At 37.4% G+C, this 20,804-nt stretch overlaps 1 protein-coding gene across 3 annotated transcripts in view; it reads left to right on the forward strand.

Annotated features, from left to right (window-relative positions):
* The first annotated feature begins 11,000 nt into the window (after positions 1-11,000).
* nrg1 (neuregulin 1) overlaps positions 11,001-20,804 on the forward strand; it is a 246,375-nt gene continuing 236,571 nt past the window's right edge. Inside the window, exon 1 of one of the 3 annotated variants that reach the window (XM_088911737.1) lies at positions 11,001-11,724. In XM_088911737.1, the coding sequence (XP_088767863.1) occupies positions 11,127-11,724 (598 nt within the window). In that variant the 5' untranslated portion in view covers positions 11,001-11,126. The remainder of the gene's footprint in view (positions 11,725-20,804) is intronic. The other 2 variants (XM_088911738.1, XM_088911736.1) reach the window with 2 other exon arrangements.

The raw sequence follows: 20,804 nt of genomic DNA on the forward strand, positions 1-20,804 counted from the left end.
CCCTGGACAGAAACCCACGTGAACATGGGGAGAACATACAAACTCCACACAGACAGCACCCTGGAATTGAACCCTAGTGCTGCAAGGCAGCAATGCTAACCATAGCGCCACCATGCGCCTGACAGGTGTAACAACTTGCAAAAAAATAAGACAACACAAAGTATTCATTGAAGATGATTAACGATATCTGGCTTTCAATATCATATCAGAGCACCTGAGATACAAACTTCACCTTTAGAAAATTATTCCTTGAGTCCTCGACTCCTTATGAAGCATAGCCTTATACGTACTTAAATCTTCAACAAAAAGCAATCAGGACATCACTCAGGGCACACTGTTCCATTTGTAATAATCTTAACCAACAGTTCTGATCAAAGCTATCTATGACTATTTTCCCTCAACTTCAAATACACAAGTGTGTTTGTTCAAATACGTCTTCATAAAGTTAAACAATTGAATTTAATAGATTTCCTCTGACTTTCTTTTAATTGTGTGGGTGTCTGCAGTTATATTTGCATAGTTAAAAAAATTCCTCTATTCTGGGATGTCCGAAATATTGAAATCTGTATATAAATCAGAAATCTTTATGGTAATTAAAATTGTGTCTTCATATTTTCCAGTCATGAGAGTAATAATTCAGATAGCGGTTTTGTAGAATTAGAATATATAAGTACAAATTAAAAGCTATATAGCTTTAACACAAAAGGAAGTAATTTATTCTATACAAAATATGTATTCAAGGTAAAATGACATCTAAGTAACTACATTAGATATCAAATCTAGGATCTACAACAAATAGCACAATTTTATACACTATGTATGAAACTTAGGTTAGGCAATCTATTCTGAGTTACCCATGACCCACTGTGCATTTAGTGTGACAGTCTCACTACTGTACTGTATGTCATGTACTTAAAAATTAGGTGAACACCTTGGATACAGCAATAATGTCTATTTCCCCTAATTCATGTTTCCCTGTAGTGAGCTTTAACAATATGAACTGGTACCTCATACCTTGTTATAAGACGCAGTCTTACAGTTCATCCAAGTTAAAAACTGATCACTTTGCTTTCAAAGAGCAACAGACCTGTTAAATGTTTCAGCTGCTACCTGCAACCCTGGAGCTTCTTGGTGGGAGGGACCTGGTCTGTGAAACAAACTTGAATGTAAGTTTTAATTGGTGTAAGAGGAAGTGCAGACATCTCCATGGTTACGTTTGGAGTTGCCAGGGAGTGGCCATGCAGGTGTTAAGTATTTAGTAACTTATTAACAAGACAAACTTGAACTTGTCATGATAATTTTCTTTACATAATCAGTGTAAGACGTTGACCATTTCAGAAAATGTTTATGATGATTTGTTAGCTATTTATTGTTAATTATTTTGGTTATATACAAATAGTTTCACAGTGCAGAAATTGTTACTCCTAAGAAAAATGTTTATATTTTTGAAATGTTGTTTTCAATTTTTAAACAATTGCTAAGAAATTATATGTAAGCCAAATAAGCCTTGATTGAATGTGTACCCAGGTAACACCCTAAATAAAGGAAACACCAACATAAAGTGTCTTAATAGGGTCCTGGGTCACCACGAGCGACTAGAGCAGGGACTGCAAATTGGCATAGATTCTACACGTCTGGAGCTCTACTGCAGGGATACAACACCATTCTTCCATGAGAAATTCATTTGGTGTTTTGTTGATGGTGGGGGGGAAACGCTGTGTCAGGCACCAGTCCAGAATCTCCCGTAAGGCTGTAATTTGATGACTGGTATGGCATGTATTTGTTGGCATGTACCTTATCCTCTGAGGGGTTGTATGGACCTAAGCCATGCCAGGGAAGTGCACCCAACACCATAACAGAGTTGCCAGGACCCTTGACAGTGGGATACAGGCACTCGGGCCTGTAGGCTTCGTTTGGGGTGTGCCGCATGTGTACTCGTCCACTTTTTGAGAACAAGGTGCCTTTGTTCCACTGCCTTTGTTCTTTGCACCACTGTACTTGCCAAAGTGCATTTTTAGGTGCAAGAAGGGGTTTGTGTACTGCAACCTGACCATAGTATCCCTCTCTGTGAAGTACTCGATGGACTGTTCTACATAAAACTGCCGGATCACACCTTAGATTGATTGACATTTGCAACCAACTGTTTCAGAGTTACTCGTCTGTTTTTCCTTGCATAGACATACTGTAACAGTCAAGGAGTAAGTGCTGTCTGGAAGCACCTGCTTTCAGTATACTTTGTATCCTCCATTTACTCATTTTAATTTTTTTTATTTTGGCAGTTAACCTGCAGCTTCCCTCTATGGTATCGGGACCTTTTACAATATATGTTAGCATATGCAATATATTTTGCAACAAAAATGGCAAGCAAGAAATGCATTCTGGTTTTCATAAGAGTGCTGCAATGAATATTACAGTACAGCACTGTCCCTGTAAAATCCCTTTATATCAGTTTTTGGAATCTATCTCAAAGAACTAGCCCACATAATGCATTTAAAAGGAAATGTAATTATTCTTCTGGGTACCTGCATTATTCTTTGATTAGTCTTTGTAATAAGAGGTCTGTTTTAAAAGTGGTTTGTCTGCAGTCTGAAGTAAGAGTCGTGGTTTAATATTCTCTTGCAGTGATGATGTTTAGTGTTTGGGAACTAGTATTCCCTAGGGGAGGATGGCATTGATTTTTAATTAGGAGACTCTGTGGCTGTAACTGTTATATCTATATCTTGGTCTGCACTGGGACATAAACATTTTTAAACCAAGGTTTCATCTCTTGAATTAAGGATGAAGAAGTTCTTTTGCATGCCCAACAGGAAGTCATATAATTGAGAGCAATCTAGATGGATGTCTAGGTAGAGAAGATACCCATAAACCTATCAATCCTTTCTTGGAGAGCTGTCAAAGGCTATCTTCATGCTGCTGGGGAAATTACAGCGGAGGGGGACATTTGGTACTACTAAAAAGTATTAGGATTTTGTGTAATGCAATCAACTTTGCCTCACTCAAAATACTCAAATTAGGGGGTGTCTAATGAACACTTCTTGTAGTGTGAATGTGTGCATGCACTTCTAAGTTCTAAAATTTTGCTTATTCAGCAAAAGCTGAATGAGAGGAATTCTGTGACAGTCACGTCACAGAGCTTTCACAGGGGAAAAGTAAAATCCTCTGATGAGATACAGCAGGATTGTTTTTTAGTTCAAAATATTTTACCAGGATTTTGTCTTTAATCATTTCTGTCCCCTTCTAACAAGACATAACTTAAAATTTATAGAAACTCTTCATCACCTACAGTAGACATTCAAAGTGTGGTAGACGTTTGACTTTTTATTTATCTCCCTTGTGATGAGAGGATGGGAAATATAAACTGGTAACTGAGAACTAAGAACTAAAGAGGCCAGGGGCGACACTATAGCCTGGATTAACTTAAAGATTTTACCCATCTCCTAACCACAAACAAACTTGGTACTTGTGGAGTTTTCTTTGTTTGCTATGTGTAGTTTTCTCATCTTTACCAAATGGACACCTACGATCAGTTACAGAGATTTTAAATAACCTTGGGATTAGTGGGTAAATTGAAGTTCAGAATTAATCTTGAATTACATTTTAAAAACTATAAGCAGTTATCCAATTGCTTCCCAAAAAGTGTTATTCTTAGTTTTAATAACATATTAAAATATGTTTTACATAAAATAATCCAGAACATTTTATATAGTTATTTTATTGCTCTCTTGTTTGGAAAGAGCTACTTTTTGCACTTGTAAAGACTAATACTGCATCTGCTATAATATACCCAAAAGCCACAACGTGTAGTGTTAATTGATTCATTTACCCATACAATAATGGTTTGACTGTGCCATGAGCAATGTTCTGTACCAGTGCTCGACAATATGACATTGCGGATTATGGCCTTGTAAAAATGTATTTATTCCATTTCATACTTTAATGGCTGTTTTCCTGTACAAGAAAGAAGTGAAACTGTGACACTTCACATTAACTGAGTGGCTTGAAGTATGATGCAGAGGTTAAAGAAAAACTCAGAGATGTACTTTATTTGCTTTGAAATAGATTTGTGCTTGTACATTTCATCGCATCTTAAGGCACCATGTGAGCCTCTTTGCATGCACACCTCAGTCCTCAAAAAATTATCCATTTCATTTAAGACTCTGAAAGCTAAAAGAAGTCCCCAGAACAATGTACTGAATTTGTGCTGTACACTTTCTCCAACATCCTGTAGTTCTGTGTACTCTACTAGGGCACTCAGTTTCATTAGTTGCATTGATAATACTGTTAACAGAACCAGGACAGCAAAATGATTGTGTATGAAAGATGTGCTTGGACTTTAACCAAATGAGTCTGATCTGGGATTAATCAGATTGAACACACGCTGGCCAATGACAGCTTGGTAGCTTGTCCAAACTGCAAATTTTATTAGGAGCGTTTGCCAAGGGGATTACATCTTATTAACCCTTATGTATTCAATATAAACAACAGAGAAAAGGCAAAGAGCAATAACAAACACAAAACCCCTCTCATATTTCAGAGTATGAGTGTTACGCCATGCCTCCGGAGGACTCGTCATTCCACCTTGCACTCCAGCTCGGTTCCCAATTATCCCATTTACCCCAGCCTATCTAATGCTGCTTCACACTCAATGCTCAGTATTAGGGTTTTTCCTGGCTAGAGCTACCTCGATTCTTGCGATTACTTACTACTTGGTTTTTGGCTTCCTGACCCCGGTTTGTTTTCCAACTACGTCTCCTGGTTTTGGTTTTGGTACTTTGGTTCTTGTTCTGGTTTCGACTCTCTGCTTCCTGTTTTGTACTTTTGCACCGGCTTGTTTACCTTCGGCTTCTGGACCTCGGATTGTGATATCGACTACGCCTCTGGAGATTGCCCTGGTTTTCTGCATAGGGTCCTCACTATTAATTCCTAACAATGAGGACCTGTTCACAGAATCCCTCACTGTGCACATTCATCTCATATTTTGTGAAATACTGAATCTATCAAGGCTTACAGGGAACTTGCATTTCCGTGTTTTTCGGTCCGTGTGGAGATTCACTTGTGCAAATACCTCGCAGTTTGTTTAATCAGTTCCATTTTAGTATGAAATTCATGACCCATCACACCTCAGTATCCATAGTATTATATATTATTTGCTGCTCTTATAATAGTTATACTTCAGTATTACACAAAGTGCAAACCTACGGTATAATTTGTATGTTTCTCAATTACTTTATCATACTAGTTAAGAACTGAGTGCCCCTATAGCAATGTTAAGACTCTGCCCTGAGCATTGTTCTATCTGTAGATGAATGTAAGTACATTTAGAAGAACATAGATGGTATGTGTACTTTACAATAAAAAGAGATGTCTTTGTTCTCAACAGTAGACTAATCTCAATTATGTTTTCTAACAATCATATTAGTTAATAGGCTGTTCGGTCCTTAAGTTGAATTGTACAGTATGTGTCCATGCTTTATATTATAAATTTGAATGTTTTTTTTTAATTGCTCTTAAAGCTTCAGATAAGACTTTACTTATCACACTAATTTCTTTACATCTAATTTTTTCATGAAAAAAAATGGCCAAGGTTGTGTTCTTCTAACTGCTTCTCCCGATTGTAAATGTCAGCAGCTCAATTCAGCAGTTCAATTTACCATGCAAAACAGCACACCTTACAAAAACAGGACTGAAGACATGATGAAGAAAACTGCTATGAAAAGTTTCTGATTGCTTCATCAACACTTCCCACATGGTGAAAGAAAAATGAAAGGTTCACTCAGAAACACTTATACCGTACATTATGGTCTAGTCATGAGGGGGCTTGAAAAGTTGTTTACATTACAGCTGACTGATAATTAAAAATGATAATCAAATCACAGTCTTCTCATACTCTTAAGCGGTGACCTGTCTTGAATTTAAACTTCATAGCCACTGTATATAGAGGTCTTTACTCTCTAGTGGGGTTGGCACTCATACCCCGATTAAACCAATTTAATGAATCTAACCTACAAACCTATGTCCACTTCAGTTATTCTTAAACACTTGTCTTCCTTTCACACTGTTCCATTTAATGACTTTTCTGCTCACTGTCAGAGAACATGTTGCATCCTACTGCTTTGAGATTTGGCAAACTAGTTTGACGTTATTAAAATCTCAACATGTAAGTGACATTGGCGTGTTAGCAAAAGGATAAATTATTGTACAATGATATCATCCTCCAGAATCTGTCTGTTGTTACCTGAACATCATCCTTACACAGCCGGTTTCTATTATATTGTACAGCTATTCTGTAACTGTTTATTTTTACTTAACTATTAATTATCAACTTAAAATATATTGACAGAATTCTGAAGACTAAATTTAGAACACAGCGTTAGATTTTATTAAAATGTTCCCACTTATGTTTTCTATGACAAGAATAATATGATATGCCATATCATCTTACCCTTAACATAGAAATTTAACCTTATTTGCCAAATACTAAATAGAAAGTACACTTATCACACAGAAAACACATTTTCCTATCGGTGCCATTTGCAGCACATTATCCAATGCTGTTTGCGTCTGTTTATTTCACTCATTTTAATTTAAATAATATTTCAGTTCACTCAGAGTAGCTGAACATGTATAGACACATGATCATGTTAATTAAAGATCTGCCACGCATATTACATTATATTACAAGAGAAGATAAATATATTTGTAGGTTGTGGCTCACTTCAATTCCATCTGTTATAAAACACTGGATTAAAACTAGACTAATTTACAAATAAACCTCTTTTCTGTTCTATAAAACATTAAAACTTAATGCACAGACAAAAACACACCAAAAATTAAACAATGCAATTTACCGTCTTATTTATCATGCAGTAAATTGTATTGTTAGATAGAGTAACATTATTTTCAGTTCTATGATTGCCAAAGGGAAATGCTGTCATAATAATTTGAGGAGGACTTTTTTGTTGTCTCTATGATATTGCGTTTTGCACTTGATCAGAATATCAATTGCACACACAGATGAGAATCAAAGCGACTGAAAGAGTTTTTTTTATTCTTTTGCTCAGAAGTTTTCAAATACAGTGACCACAGCTGTCATGAATGAGCTATCACAAGCAGATCACATTCTTGTGTTTCTCAGAACAATACAAATGCAGAGTAAAATGTGGTTAGCTGGAAGTGGCTGAGTCCAAACAATTCTATTAATGTCTAGTTTTGTATCAGAAAGAATGTCAGAGTGTATTTAGCAGTAAAGGTATTTATTACACGAGTGAAGAAATTCACACTCCCAATCTTTTTACTGCTGTCACCTGTAATGGACAGTGGAAAATCCAAAGTAGTTTTCTGATATTAAATATGTTAAACAAACCTGGATTTTTTTCCCACCATTTAAATTTTCATCCCCTTCTGGAACAATATAAAGCCTGCACATTTTGGGCACAATCTACAAGCAAGCTGTATAATGCTGAAATTCAGGAACTCAAAAAATCAGAATACACCATGCTCTTTCTTTACATATCTGGATTTGTTTTTTAATATATTTTTCTTTATTTGAGGAAATCTTTAATATCCCAAAGGTGCCTGAATATGCTGATAACTGGAAGCTGTCCTATCCTATCTGTGATGCATTGAGGAACTGTTTGCTAATGATTATGCTAGAAATATACATTATGGGGGCTGCTGGTTGAGGTAGTGTCAACATCCATCTGTACCTCTGTGGATCACATTTCATTCACTGCTTTGACCATATTCTGACCATGCAACAATTCATGAATTTCAGGCATTCAGCAGGGCAGCTGGAGAGTTGGCTGGAGATACTGAAGGCATACGACTTAGAAATTCAACATCAGACAAGAGAAGAATATCCGAATGTCTATTCCTTCTCCCATCACCCATGGCTTCTAGGAGGATTGTAAGAAGGGTCTGAGCTTTAGACAGATAAGAAAGGAAGCGGAGTAAGCTGGAGTGACCTAAGAAGACATGCTGGAGAAGGAAGACCAGGAGTTCTCCCTGAAGGCAGTGAAGACAGTGAAGAACACCACACGAGCAGACCTGCAGAAGATTGTCAGGCTGGCTTTCCCCATATTTTACAACCTTCTATTTTTAGGGTTAAAGACAGCACACCAGAAAATGGGCTATCTGGGTCAGCTGCAACATTACCACCTTTGAATCCACCAACTAGTTGGTACCCTGGTGCAATAGGTCAGTGGTGATGATTACCCATCTCAGGGAGCATGCATTTGTTATTGTGGCCAGGAATAGATATACAGTAGCACATTGCACTGGGGCATCATTGAAAATACTTTCCTCATGGGGAGCTGTTGTGTGGGCTTAATTTCTAAAGAGGAGCCAGGGCAGCAGCCGCAAGTTGGTTTCCACCTTCAGAACCATGCGTAGTACTGGGATTCTTGTGCTAAGGAGTCAATTGCATACAAGCATCCCAGTTCAGCTGGGATACAAGCTCTACAAGCGGCACCTTGTTCCACAGTTGGGTGACTGAGAACCTTAGTGAGAGAACAGCCATAGAGATCTTCCTCCCCCACTGAACATGGGACTTGTTCCCAGAGGACCCCCTGCCATTACTCACCCTTACTAGTTTCACTGCCACCGACTCAAAGAGTCCCCAGCTGTAGGATCACCAAGGAAATATTCCCAGAGATTATCAATGAACTTAATGTCATCATTTTTATTACTGAAACTAAGAAGAGGAAGGTGGTTCCTACTTTAAACCAGGCTTTCAGTTTTCTAGGATGCACTTCTTGACAGAAGTGTGGAACAAGTTACCTGCAGTAGTGGTACTGTTGAAGACAATTCTGTCACGTCTTTTCAGAAATGACAGGATCGATACCATTGGATCAACCAGCTTTTATTAATCAAATGAGCTACAGTATTTGTAAACGTTCTATTTGGGAATTAATGTTTTGCTTGAGAATCATTCTGACTCAGTGAAAACAAAGAAACAAACAGCAGCCATATCACTCTGCAACTCACAACTGGCAACCCACTGAAGTGAGCCTGGTCAGTACCTGGATGAGAGACCCCCTGGAAAAACGAAGGTTGCTGCTGGAAGAGGTGTTAGTGAGGCCAGCAGGGGGTGCTCATCCTGCGGTCTATGTGGGTCCTAATGCCTCAGTATGGTGACGGGGACACTATACTGTAAACAGGCGCCGTCCTTTGGATGAGACATAAAACCGAGGTCCTTACTCTCTGTGATCATCAAAAATCCCAGGGTGTTTCTCGAAAAGAGTGGCATCCTGGCCAAAATTCCCATTGGCCTTTACCAGTCATGGCCTCCTAATAATCCCTATCTATGAATTGGCTGCATTACTCTGCTCTCCTCCCCACTGATAGCTGATGTGTGGTGAGCATTCTGGCGCACTACGGCTGCCGTCGCATCATCCAGGTGGATGCTGCATATTGGTGGTGGTGGAGGGGATCCCCATTACCTGTAAAATGCTTTGAGTGGAGTGTCCAGAAAAGCACTATATAAGTGTAAGCAATTATTAATTAGCATGTTTTTTCAACAGTGTATATAGTATCTGGACGGTATACCTTTTGCAACTCTAGATTTTGAGCCATTGTATGAAAGAAAACATGACAAATTGGGTCACGTGGCATGGGAAAGCGATATACAGTAGATTCAAGTGAGTTTCAAATAGTCCCTTATCTAGTATCCACCCCCTTCCAGTTACAGTATATCCCATTTTGTTCAATTTCTATGTAATTCGATTGTATCCACACTTTTGAAACAGAATATTTTTAATTAAAAACTTGAATGTTAAAACCATACATTTTGGGGGGTGAAAGAACTTTTAAGTATTCACCCCCTGAATCAATACTCAGTGGAAACGCCTTTGGCAGCAATAAGTCTTAGGACAAGCAAGGCACTGTCACTTATACGACTATGTGACTGTATCAACGGCCCGTCTTCTATATAAATTCCCAGCTTGGTTGAGACCATTCGATCAAATATCTACTAAAACCCAAATAAGACAGAAAGGTAAAATGGCCTCCCCTTGTTAATAAACATTTTTAAGATGTACTTGAAGTTTGTTGTTAGTATAAATGTAAATACTGAGGAAAATTGTTATTATTAAAGAAATATTTCTAAATTAGTTTTCTTTCTTTTAGTGTAACTTTTGGAGCAGCTAATGAGTGGTTTACAAGTGTGGAAGTTGATATTCTTTATTGAATGGCAATATTTAAGATGAAAGAATTTTTTTAAAAATGTATATTTATCATATGTATTATATATATATATGTTTTTTTACCGAGAAGGATTAAAACACAACAAAAGCGTATATTTATTTTGTACAGACCTTCAGTAACGGAAAACTGTTAGCCCATTGAACCTTGACAATAACTTATCTTGACACTATTCCACACTATTCCACATTGTTCAAATTAACAACATGCTTTTTATTAGGAAAAGCATATTTCTGTAGTCGCATTGTTGCATTAAAACAACAGATTCTTCGGGGATTTGAGTTTTACTTCAACTGATACTGTATGTTTATTGCCTTCCCATGATTTATACTAATGGCAGTCATTTTGTATTGAAGGGCTTGCTCTTTAAACAAAGAGCAAAATCACTGCCTATTAAACCCCATTAACACCTGCTATAAAGCTCAGTCTGGATGGATGACGAATTCTGAAAGTACACGGCTAAAAGCCCCCAGAGTAAATTAACACTGGCGTTAAACTTCTTAGTGGTCCCGCTGGATCTGAAGCGTATTAATTTCGGTGTGCTTTAAATTAAAGTTGAATATATCGTACCGTTTTTAATACTGTCGAAAAACTTAGAGACACATTTAGATTAAAACGCGTGCATCTCAAAGTCTATAATCTTGCTGTCGCTGACTATCGCCAGATAGGTCCGGAGACACGCAAACGAATGTATAATAAATCGTAGAGAAGAGGGAATCCTCACACACATGGCTTTAAAAGACTTTTCCATTCAGCAACTCCGCCTCCCTGGTCTCCGGCGGCAGCAACTGCGGCTTGAGCGGCAGCACACTTGTTTTAACCATTGAGCGCAGACTGCCCTCTTCGGAAAACCTGCATTTTTAATTTTCACCAGCTTTCACCTCATCCAGCCCCCCTCACTTGCACTTTTCATTCGCACATTCACAATGCGAACCCATCCTGCTGCACTGCACGGCCCATTCACAATTCCTTTTCTTTGCGGGATTTTTGTAATGTTCGCTTTCTCTCTGCATGGTGTTCCCTCAAGCAGCCTCGCTTGCTATTTCTCTCCCACTCCCGCTGTGGACTCGGTGCAGGAGCTGGCACACCGCTCAGGAGTGGTCGTGGAAGGGAAAGTACAGGAAGAGGGACTGGAGAAAGACATCAATCGCGAGGAGAAAGAGCGTTTGCTTCGGGAACGAGCGAGGGCGAAAGGCAACGAAACCAAGGGGCAAGAAATGGAAGAAAACGGCGACGCAACGGAAGAGTTGTTATCCAACAGGACGTCAGGCTTGGAGCCGTACCTGCTGAAGGTGAGGGTCCATCAGGTCTGGGCAGTGAAAGCCGGAGGTCTGGATAAAGATTCCATTATTTCCGTCATCTGGAATGTAGGAGAATACTGTCTCACGCTGAAGAAAGACACCAGGTATATTTTCTTTATGGAGCCTACAAATGACACCTCTGTGTTTAAAGCAGCTTTTCCACCCGTCGAGACCGGACGGAACGTGAAAAAAGATATCAACAAGGTTCTTTGTGGAGGATGGGGTAAGTGCTGAACTGCTTATTGGTTGATCCAACTTTTCCACTATGCGAACGGTAGACACGTGGAGCTCACAGATCAAGTAGTAGAAACAACGTCCTTCTGCGTTCGACCTGGAGCGGTGTCTAAAACTTTTAAGAAGTTTTAATCCTTTCAGCAGACTGTCACTTTGAAATCATTAAACCGCCAGAGTGCTGGACTCTAGAATAATATAGAAATGTGTTTGATAGGAGGAGCTGAAAGACTGATTTACACATTTCTTGTTCCGATAACGTGTACTGTCTGTATGAAGACTGTTCAGGGATTTTTTTGCATTGTTTTCGAACAATCCGGCTATCGATCTACAGCTGTGGAAGAATGATTTCAATTAGTTGCCTACTTCCTGATTAAAACAATTAATTACAAAGTAATTTTGGTGTATACCTTAAAATGCCGTATCCAAATCAATACTACGATAGTGATAGTAATAGCAATCACAATAGTAATCGATTTGTGATTCTGTACTTTTGTGTTAAAAGGGACAATTAGAAAGCTTAGATATGAGTTGTAGTCTGTGACGCATGGCGGTCTATCACAGTTCTGTGGAGGATTTATTATGATGTTGGATAAAGTCGCTGTCGCCTGAAAAGCTTGCATTACTTTTTACTCACATTTTAGTCCTTCATTTTTATTGTTTGTATAAAATTAGTATATTTTTAATAAAGCACTGTACTTAATACCCGTATCTTATCTTGTATTCTAACCTATGATTAGGGTTCAAAGCAAACTAAATTGTTGTATATACACCTTTAAGCGCAAGCGATTATTATGAGCAGGGTATTTGGAGGTCTGTTTGGAGCCTTCATGCGTATTTCTTGCTCTTTTCGAAACCTCTGAATTCTATTGCTACCATCTCAAATCTCTGACAACTAAAAGCTGAAGCCTTTTTTAGGAGTATAACATGTCTCTTTTTATCATCGAGAGGATTGCGGATAAAAATGTATTTTGCCTACGGTATGTATATGTAATTAATAAAATGTCCAACGTAAAGCACCTAAAAACTGAAAAAGCCAGGGCATTGTATTACCTGAACGCACTGTGTGACCGGTTAACATCTTGTTTGAGCGGTGAGGACTGAGGGAGCTCTCCACTTTCCGTGGTGCTGAAGACTTTGATTGACAGGGGATGCCCGTTTCGGTTGTTGATGGGTGTTTCCTGATCGTTGTTACAGAGTCCGTGTTATTAATTTATAATAGCCTGAAATCATCATGCTTGTAGCTATTAATAACTAGCGCTACTGTACTAGTCTTCCGATACCTTTATTGAGACTGGCTGTGGAAAAATGTTCAAAAAATCACCGCGATGAAACAAGACAAAAACACGAATGAATGCGGACATTAAACATGTAGTTAATGTTACGTAACTGTCATGTGCAGTGCGTCATGTTTTATTTTTATATTGTAAGAGCTTAACACAATGAAACTACAGAATACCTGAACTATAAATATACTAAAGATAGATGTAAAGATTAAGATTAAAACGTTAACATGTTCTTTCGCTATCACAAAAACTTAAAATTATAACTGTTCATAAGGTATTTACAATGTTTTAAAATCCAAAATTGAATGAACAAAGGATATATTTTATTTACACACTCATTTAACTTCTGTTTACATACAAATTCATTAAATCAAACAAGATTAATTCTGCACTTCAATTATAGTCTTATCTATCAAATTATGTACCATTAGAGTGGATTAATTGTTCTAAAACGTTTCTAAAGGAGAGTTTTGTGATAACAGTATGATTTTGATGGGCGCACAAAAAGATGTGATAAAGCAATTTCAAGAGCAGTTTAACTCGGCATATCTGCAATTCACAGCTGATAACAGGCATTAACCTTCCAATAGACATGCAAATCTAATATCAAACTGAAGACAACTGTAGGTTAAAGAAAAGTCATTTCTTTTATTGTGTGTGGTGTTGCTTTATTGTGTGTGGTGTCTTTTATTTTCTTTGTAAGGTTTTATGGTCACACCCATATAGTGAAGGTGTCATTTTATGTTTGCAATTTTTGTAATAATTGAATGATCTGATTGTAGGGGGGTGTCATTATCTTAAAGTTTTCTGTCTTTCACTGGACACCAAATTCAGATATGTCCTGTTCTCATTTGGGGTCAATAAAACAATTCTGAAACAAACTTGTCACATCATATCATAGGATCATAGGATCTCTCTGATTGCTAGAAGCATCTTCCATCTGCTTAGTGGAGAGTTAACAGTGGGCTTAGAATACTGCATGATTTATGTCAGGTATGAGTTTTGACTTAAACAGTGCTGACATCTAACAAATGCATGGATTGTGAAGGGGGGTTTTAATGTAAATAAGTATATTTTCAATATGATTATGTAAAAATACATTTGCTATTGGATTATTAGCTAATAGAGTAAATATACGTACTGTATGTATGCACACACTTTCTGAATATATCTATTATCGCTCGGGCAGTCGATTGAAATAGTGTCTTATTTTTCAGGAGAATGCCAGTGTCACAAGCAACTGCTATGAAGCAGACATTACAGATAGTAAAATGAGTTTGTATAACATCAGAAATGGAGTTATAAATAACACATTTTTAATAGTATAAAAGTAGGCCACCAAACAAGATAAACATTCTCTCTGCCTTTTTTTCTGAAAGAAATGGAGTTAGGAAAGATGGAAGTCTATCAGCTTCTTCTGTGACGGCTTTAATTATTTATATCAATGTTCCTTCCTGTTTTTTTACATACCAGTAATGGCTCCAGCCCATTCAATTTCCATGACCTTCTTTTGTTTTCCCTACAGAACTACTTGTTAGCGTCTTGAAACCAATGGCTAAATTAAACATATTTTGGGTGAAAATTTTTGATAAGAGACGTACCATACAGTATTTAAATAAAAACACTGAGAGGAACAGGTGAGATTTATCAAGAAACACTAATTGAGTGAATCTGCTTTCATTAGTTAAGTTTTATTTTTTACAGCAAGGTTTTCGTATCTACAGTATATCAATTCTTTTAATTTTTCTGCAGCTTTTAGTGACACATTCAGGATTTTTGGACACTTAAACATTACATGTTGCAAAGATGGCATATGTATCATAATATACCATATAATGTCTGTACTGCTGGTCTTCCCTGAGGTGCCATTCATTATGCCTTCTGAGTTATACAACATTGATAAGTGGAACAAAACATAATTAATTTACGAGCTCTTTTACATGTACTGCTTCGAGGCTTTTACAGAACAGTTCATTCCCTATGCAGTGGTCTTGGGAAGTATTTCTAGAAATAATGGTATAATATTGGTGTAGTATAGAAATTCAATAATGCTTGTAAAATCGTGTTATGGTACCTGTGTTTTTTTTTCTCCTGAGCACTGCTAGGTTCAAATGCATTCCTGCAAATGTATATATACTGTATATGCATTTTGCTTATCACATTTGGCTGCAGTGAGAATGCATTTGTGTAATATACTGTAGATGCAGAGTTTTATGTTCGGCTAACAGTTTCTATTAGAAGGTTGCTATAGGTGCCAAAGTCTTATTATTTTTCTGATTATCTGCTACAGACAGTCTATCAAGTGGATCATCTGTCTTTTAGGCAAAGCTGCTATAAAATCCCATTCTTGTTGAAAAGAGAGAGTACTAATTTGTTTTGTATGAATGATCTTTGTTTGACTGTGTGGGCAATGACACATTTTTTTGACAGACATTGTGAGTATAATCTGTCTGGTGGAAAGGTGGACCAACCATTGCCGGTGTTTAATGGAAAACAGCTAGAGCCCAGCCATGCTGGGTCTAACCTTCCAGACAGTTGTACACGGGACATGCTTAAACGACTCATCTTCTAAATGATGTAAAAGGCAATGACTTTCTATCTCCAGAAAATCCTTCATTACGTCTTTACATTACCAATCAGTTGCCCTACTTCACTTGGTATAAAACGTGCCATAGGCTGTTGTGAAAGTCTGTGGTGTATGCATGGGAATCATTCGAGAGAGACAAAAGCACCTGAAAGGAGAGATTTGAGTTCCTTTTTAGGCCATTGTAATGAGAGATACATTACAATAAATAATACTGTATAAGGAACAGTGCAAAACAAATGTACCAGACATAAATTCTGTCCTCTTTTTAAATTATCTACGTAAATTCATGTTTGGGAACATTCTCTGTAGAACCGATAATTCGTGTAACCCTTAATCCAACCGCATGCTTTCTGCTTCCAGCAATACATAATAATCTAAATATGTGTAGCTTCTTTCCATATTCAAGATTATTAATAATAAAAGAGTATTCTTAACAGCTGCATGATTATTTCATCTTGTGAAATAATCCTCTAACCCTGAGAAGCCTTCTATGTCAGAATGTTTGTGCCTCAAGGTGTAGAAACATTAACGGGCATATGCTTTGTTAGAAAGGAAGTTGTAAAAAATGACAAACATGCATTGATTCATAATTGTTAATTATTCTTATAATATTTTCTCCTCCTTTTACCAGCACAGGCATTTTGATTAAAATGACTGGATTTTAAAGTTTTCTTTTTCTGATTGACTGATAAGGTCTTGCTTAAACAAAAATATTTTTTATATCCACTATGAATTTAAGGTCCTCTTTTAAAATGCACTTTTACCTGTGAAGTAATTGTGTTTTGTAGTGCTTCCAAGTCACAATAAACCAATTGTAATGATTGTGGAATCTGACCTGTGAAGAAAACTATTGTAGATTTTGTCCATTCTTTGAACATGGCTAAAATAAATACCGTGACTCCAAATCCTTTTTTTCAAACAATTGCTTCATTGGATATGAGCCATAAATGCTGTAGTAAGGAGCTTTGCAAGGAGTGTTTATGAGCTGAATGTGGCTTTTTGTTCGCCTAAGCAAAGTTAATGAAATAACCCTTATTGAAATACACTTTGGTACCAATACCGCTCCAAAATTCCATGTTGTTCATTGAGTTGAATTTAGTGAATTGCACTTTTTTGTCTGTATTTGTTGGATGAAGTTACATACTTATGAAAAATATATTCTTATACTTCTTTGCTACTAATGATTGTTTTCCTTTTGGACCCTTTAAAAAAAAACATGAAGTGAGGTTAACCCAGTGAGTGAGGTCTCACACAAAAGACCTGAATTACTCAAGAGCCAGACGTTGCAGTAGTTATCAAAGGAATAATTACGACCTACTGTATACCTAATAACGTATGTTTTGTAAGCAGGAGTGCACCACCACCAGCAGCTGCACCATGTTCTTTTACAGCTGTGAAAAATCCTCTACACCCCTTCGTCCTGAAATGCTGTTGAGGTCCCTCTCCCACACGATCCACTCCACTTGTAAACAAAGTTCAGGATACGTCCTGGATTTAAATGGAGTTTATAACTAAAGCTCAGGAAGGGTGACAACGGCCAGGTTCAGTCAAGCTCAGCAGTCAGTAATTTGTAATCATTCCTGCCGTCACTTCATCACACAAAAAAAACTCTAAATACAGTTATACAGTATGTGTGATCCCCTCCTCTCCCTTGCACCCATCTTTTCCATCCCTCCTCCACCCCATCTCCACCTTTGCTGCTGCTGTTCACTCCGCATGAGGGTCTCAGCCTCCTTGTCCTATGGCCAGGAGGTTAGCCCTCAGCCAAGCGGGTTGAAGCAAATTTACTGTGAGTAAAACACTAAATAAACCTTTCAGTACTCCCCAGGTTTGGGTGTTATTATTCCTAGAGAATGCAGTTTTAAATAATATTTTAGGGGATCTCCTCCACTTCCTCCTAAATACAGTATGTATAAATGTCGTATCAATATCACATTTCTACCAGTCGCCTACGTGTTCACTTTGCATTCCTCCCTTCACTTCTTTGCTCTTGTTCATGCTCTCCGGGTGATGCCTAATAAAAAAGGGGGGTTCCAAATATCTCTTAGTGAGATGAGTGAGAAAATGGGGACTCCCAAGGATATGGGCTGCACTACGACACTGACCACATAAAACATTTTATAAATACAAATACAAATCATCTTATCAAATGGCTTCCCTTACTAATGTTCCATTCAGCACTCACCTTGTTTTCAGCTAGTATAATCAGGAATCAGGAATTAAATAATACACTTCTCTAAATTACACATAATTCCCCACTGATGACCAGGAGTCCTGTCAACTTGCTTTTCACCTGGTGCTCGCAGGAATAGGTTCCAGCTCCCCCGCGACCCTGAATTGATGAAAACAGTTAGAAAAAGGATGCATGGATGGACATCTCACATGGATGTGTTTTACTTTAAGAGGCCATCTGCTGAGAATAGTTTTTTTTTTTTAGTTTTAGCATTTACAATAATCTGTCAAACCCCTGCTTCCTTTGGTACACTGTCCTCGCCCCTAAAGCTCTTTTGCTATATTCCTAGGATCATCTTCAATGATAAGTGCCTCTTCTCAGCGGTAACACTTTTTTGACTGTAGTCCTGACTGAATAATTTGCCTAACCATTGTCTGATCCAAGATACAAGCTAAATAAAATGTTTAGCAGAAGTCAGTGACTAAATCAGAAAGCACACGACTCATGACAGAGTGAGGAACAGGTCTTTCTGTCCCTGGCTTGGTGTGTTTTGCCTTCATTCTTAAAAGAGGCTGGAAGTATGACTGTGAAAAATTTCACATTGGATTTTGAGTGCTCAGAAGTCTAATGCTACTGTTAGCAAGGATTTTTTCCTGTTGCAAGCCTTAATTTGAAACACTGAAAGATCATAAGACATTAACAGAAGCTGAGTAATCCTATTAAGGCTGAGCTGTTATTATGTAAGATACAGAATTACCTTTCATACAGGCTTACAGCACAAAATCATTCTATCTGTTTCTTTTGTTTTTCTATCTAGATATTTGGTTATATGTTTTCTTAAGTATGGAAAACAACATTCACAGTATCTGTTCTCTTTGTTTGTGTACAGCACAGCAAATAATAAAGTATAACTTATTTTCTAAATCTTGTCCATCAGTAAAGATCCCTATTTTTCTAATATCCAATGTATCTGTTTATTAAAAAAGAGGAAAAACCTAATTTCATGTCATAACAGTGATTGCAGCCCGTGAAGAATGTCCAAGTTAAAAACTAAACTCAAATATATGTAAAAATTGTAAAGTACAATATACTGATGCTTAACCACCAAGAAGAAATATCAAATCTGGAGTTGTTTTAATAATGTAGACATTATTCGTCATGTTTCTTACTGCACACATGCAGATTATCATGAATCATGATGTTAAGTTGTTTTGAACAGAATAGAAACTGAGGCTTTAATGACTGTATTTCACATATAATGAAATGTTGTGCAATTGCTATAACTAGTTACTACTTAGTAGTATTAACTATTGCTTATCTACTGTACAATGATGAGGCACACAAAATTTAACATGTCAGATACCCATGATGGGAAAGAGAGTTTTAGACTCAGTGTAATTTGCTATATCTTCGGTTCAGACTGCCTTGTTCTGAAGTATTACATCAAAAAACTAATTTCATATAAAGAGATGGGTGTGTTTAAGCAGACCAGTGGTGCCGTGTTTAGCATTGCTGCCTTGCAGTGCTAGAGTAATGGGTTCAAATCTGGCCCTGGGGTGCTATCTGCATGGAGTTTGTATGTTCTCCCTGTGTTTGTGTTAGTTTTCTTAAGGTACTGGTTGTTTAAATGGCTTGTGGGAGAATTGACCCTGGTGTGAGTGTGTCCTGTGATGCACTGGTGTCATGTCTAGGGTGTATCCTGCCTTTCTCCTGTTGCTTGCTGGGACCCTATATTGGATGTGTATAGAATGAAAGTATTGTGTATGGAAAGCAATGTAAACATTTATCGAATATTTTTATTACGAATACAAATTGAATTCTTGAACACAAAGCCATATGGTTACTCTAGCTTTGAAGCCTGATTTGAAACTGTACAGGTAGAGAAACAGAATAAGCAATAATTTTAGGAATAATGGAACGGAATGGAGTGGAATAGAAAAATGTGCAGTCAGGAGAGAATGGATGACAAGATGATTTGAATATATTCTACTTGAAAAATAGAACTAAATTGCCAACATTAGCAAACACATTACACAAACACATTAGAAAAATCAAAAAGACATCGGTTACAGTTCAAGAATGGGCAACCTGGAAGATAGGATTTAAAATGGACAAATGTAGAGTGCTGCATTCAAATATAAACTGAGAAACACAGAGGCTGAAGAAGTTATTTGTGAGAAAGACTTAGGTGTTCATGTTGATACATCATTTTCATCTTCTAGACCATGGGGATAAACAGTAAAGAGAAATAGAATGTTAGGATGTATAGTTTAACACATATTATTTAAATAAAAGGATGCCACATTAAAATAATAAAAAGCATTAATTAGACCTCATTTAGAATATCGTGTTCAATTTTAATCAGCACAATATTAGAACAATGCTGCTACTCTGGAATCAGGTATAAGAGCAATCAGGTATAGTCTAAAGTTCAAAGAAATATCATAAACTCATGGGCTAGAGAAGAACAGAAGCTTTAAGTCTATTGCAAAGAAGACAATTTGGAAACCTCATTCAAGGGTTGATCCTCAAGGGCATCAACAGAGAAACCTGAAACGACATGAAACAAACGGAAACATTTAAAACTGAGAACAGATGGCACTTCTTTATGCACATAGCTGTGGGAATGAACTGCCCAGCCCCGCTATTAAAGCTGATGTATGTGTACTGGTGTCTCATCTAGGGTGTGGTCTTTCATGGTGTCCTGTTCTATGTGGTAGGCTCAGAGTTGGCATAACATTTACTCCATCTCTAGGATAAGGTTGGGATGGGTGGACTGGGAGGCCCATAGAAAGAAGGGTTACCTGTTTTCTTACAAACCATTGTTATAGCCTATGATATTTTACATAGTGCACTTATTGCACTATACATTGTCATGGAAATATAACTATCAAGGAAGCCACAAGAGAGAGTTCTCACCTGAGTAAGGTCTTTATTTCAATATTGCAATATTGGGAGCCCTGCTGCCACTTCGCAAAGTGCAACCAGAGACTCAATTTGTTACAAGCAGTACAGTGTTTTTATAA

Source organism: Atractosteus spatula, chromosome 3 (genome assembly GCF_055471065.1).
Source record: "Atractosteus spatula isolate fAtrSpa1 chromosome 3, fAtrSpa1.hap1, whole genome shotgun sequence".
Taxonomy (NCBI): Eukaryota; Metazoa; Chordata; class Actinopteri; order Semionotiformes; family Lepisosteidae; genus Atractosteus; species Atractosteus spatula.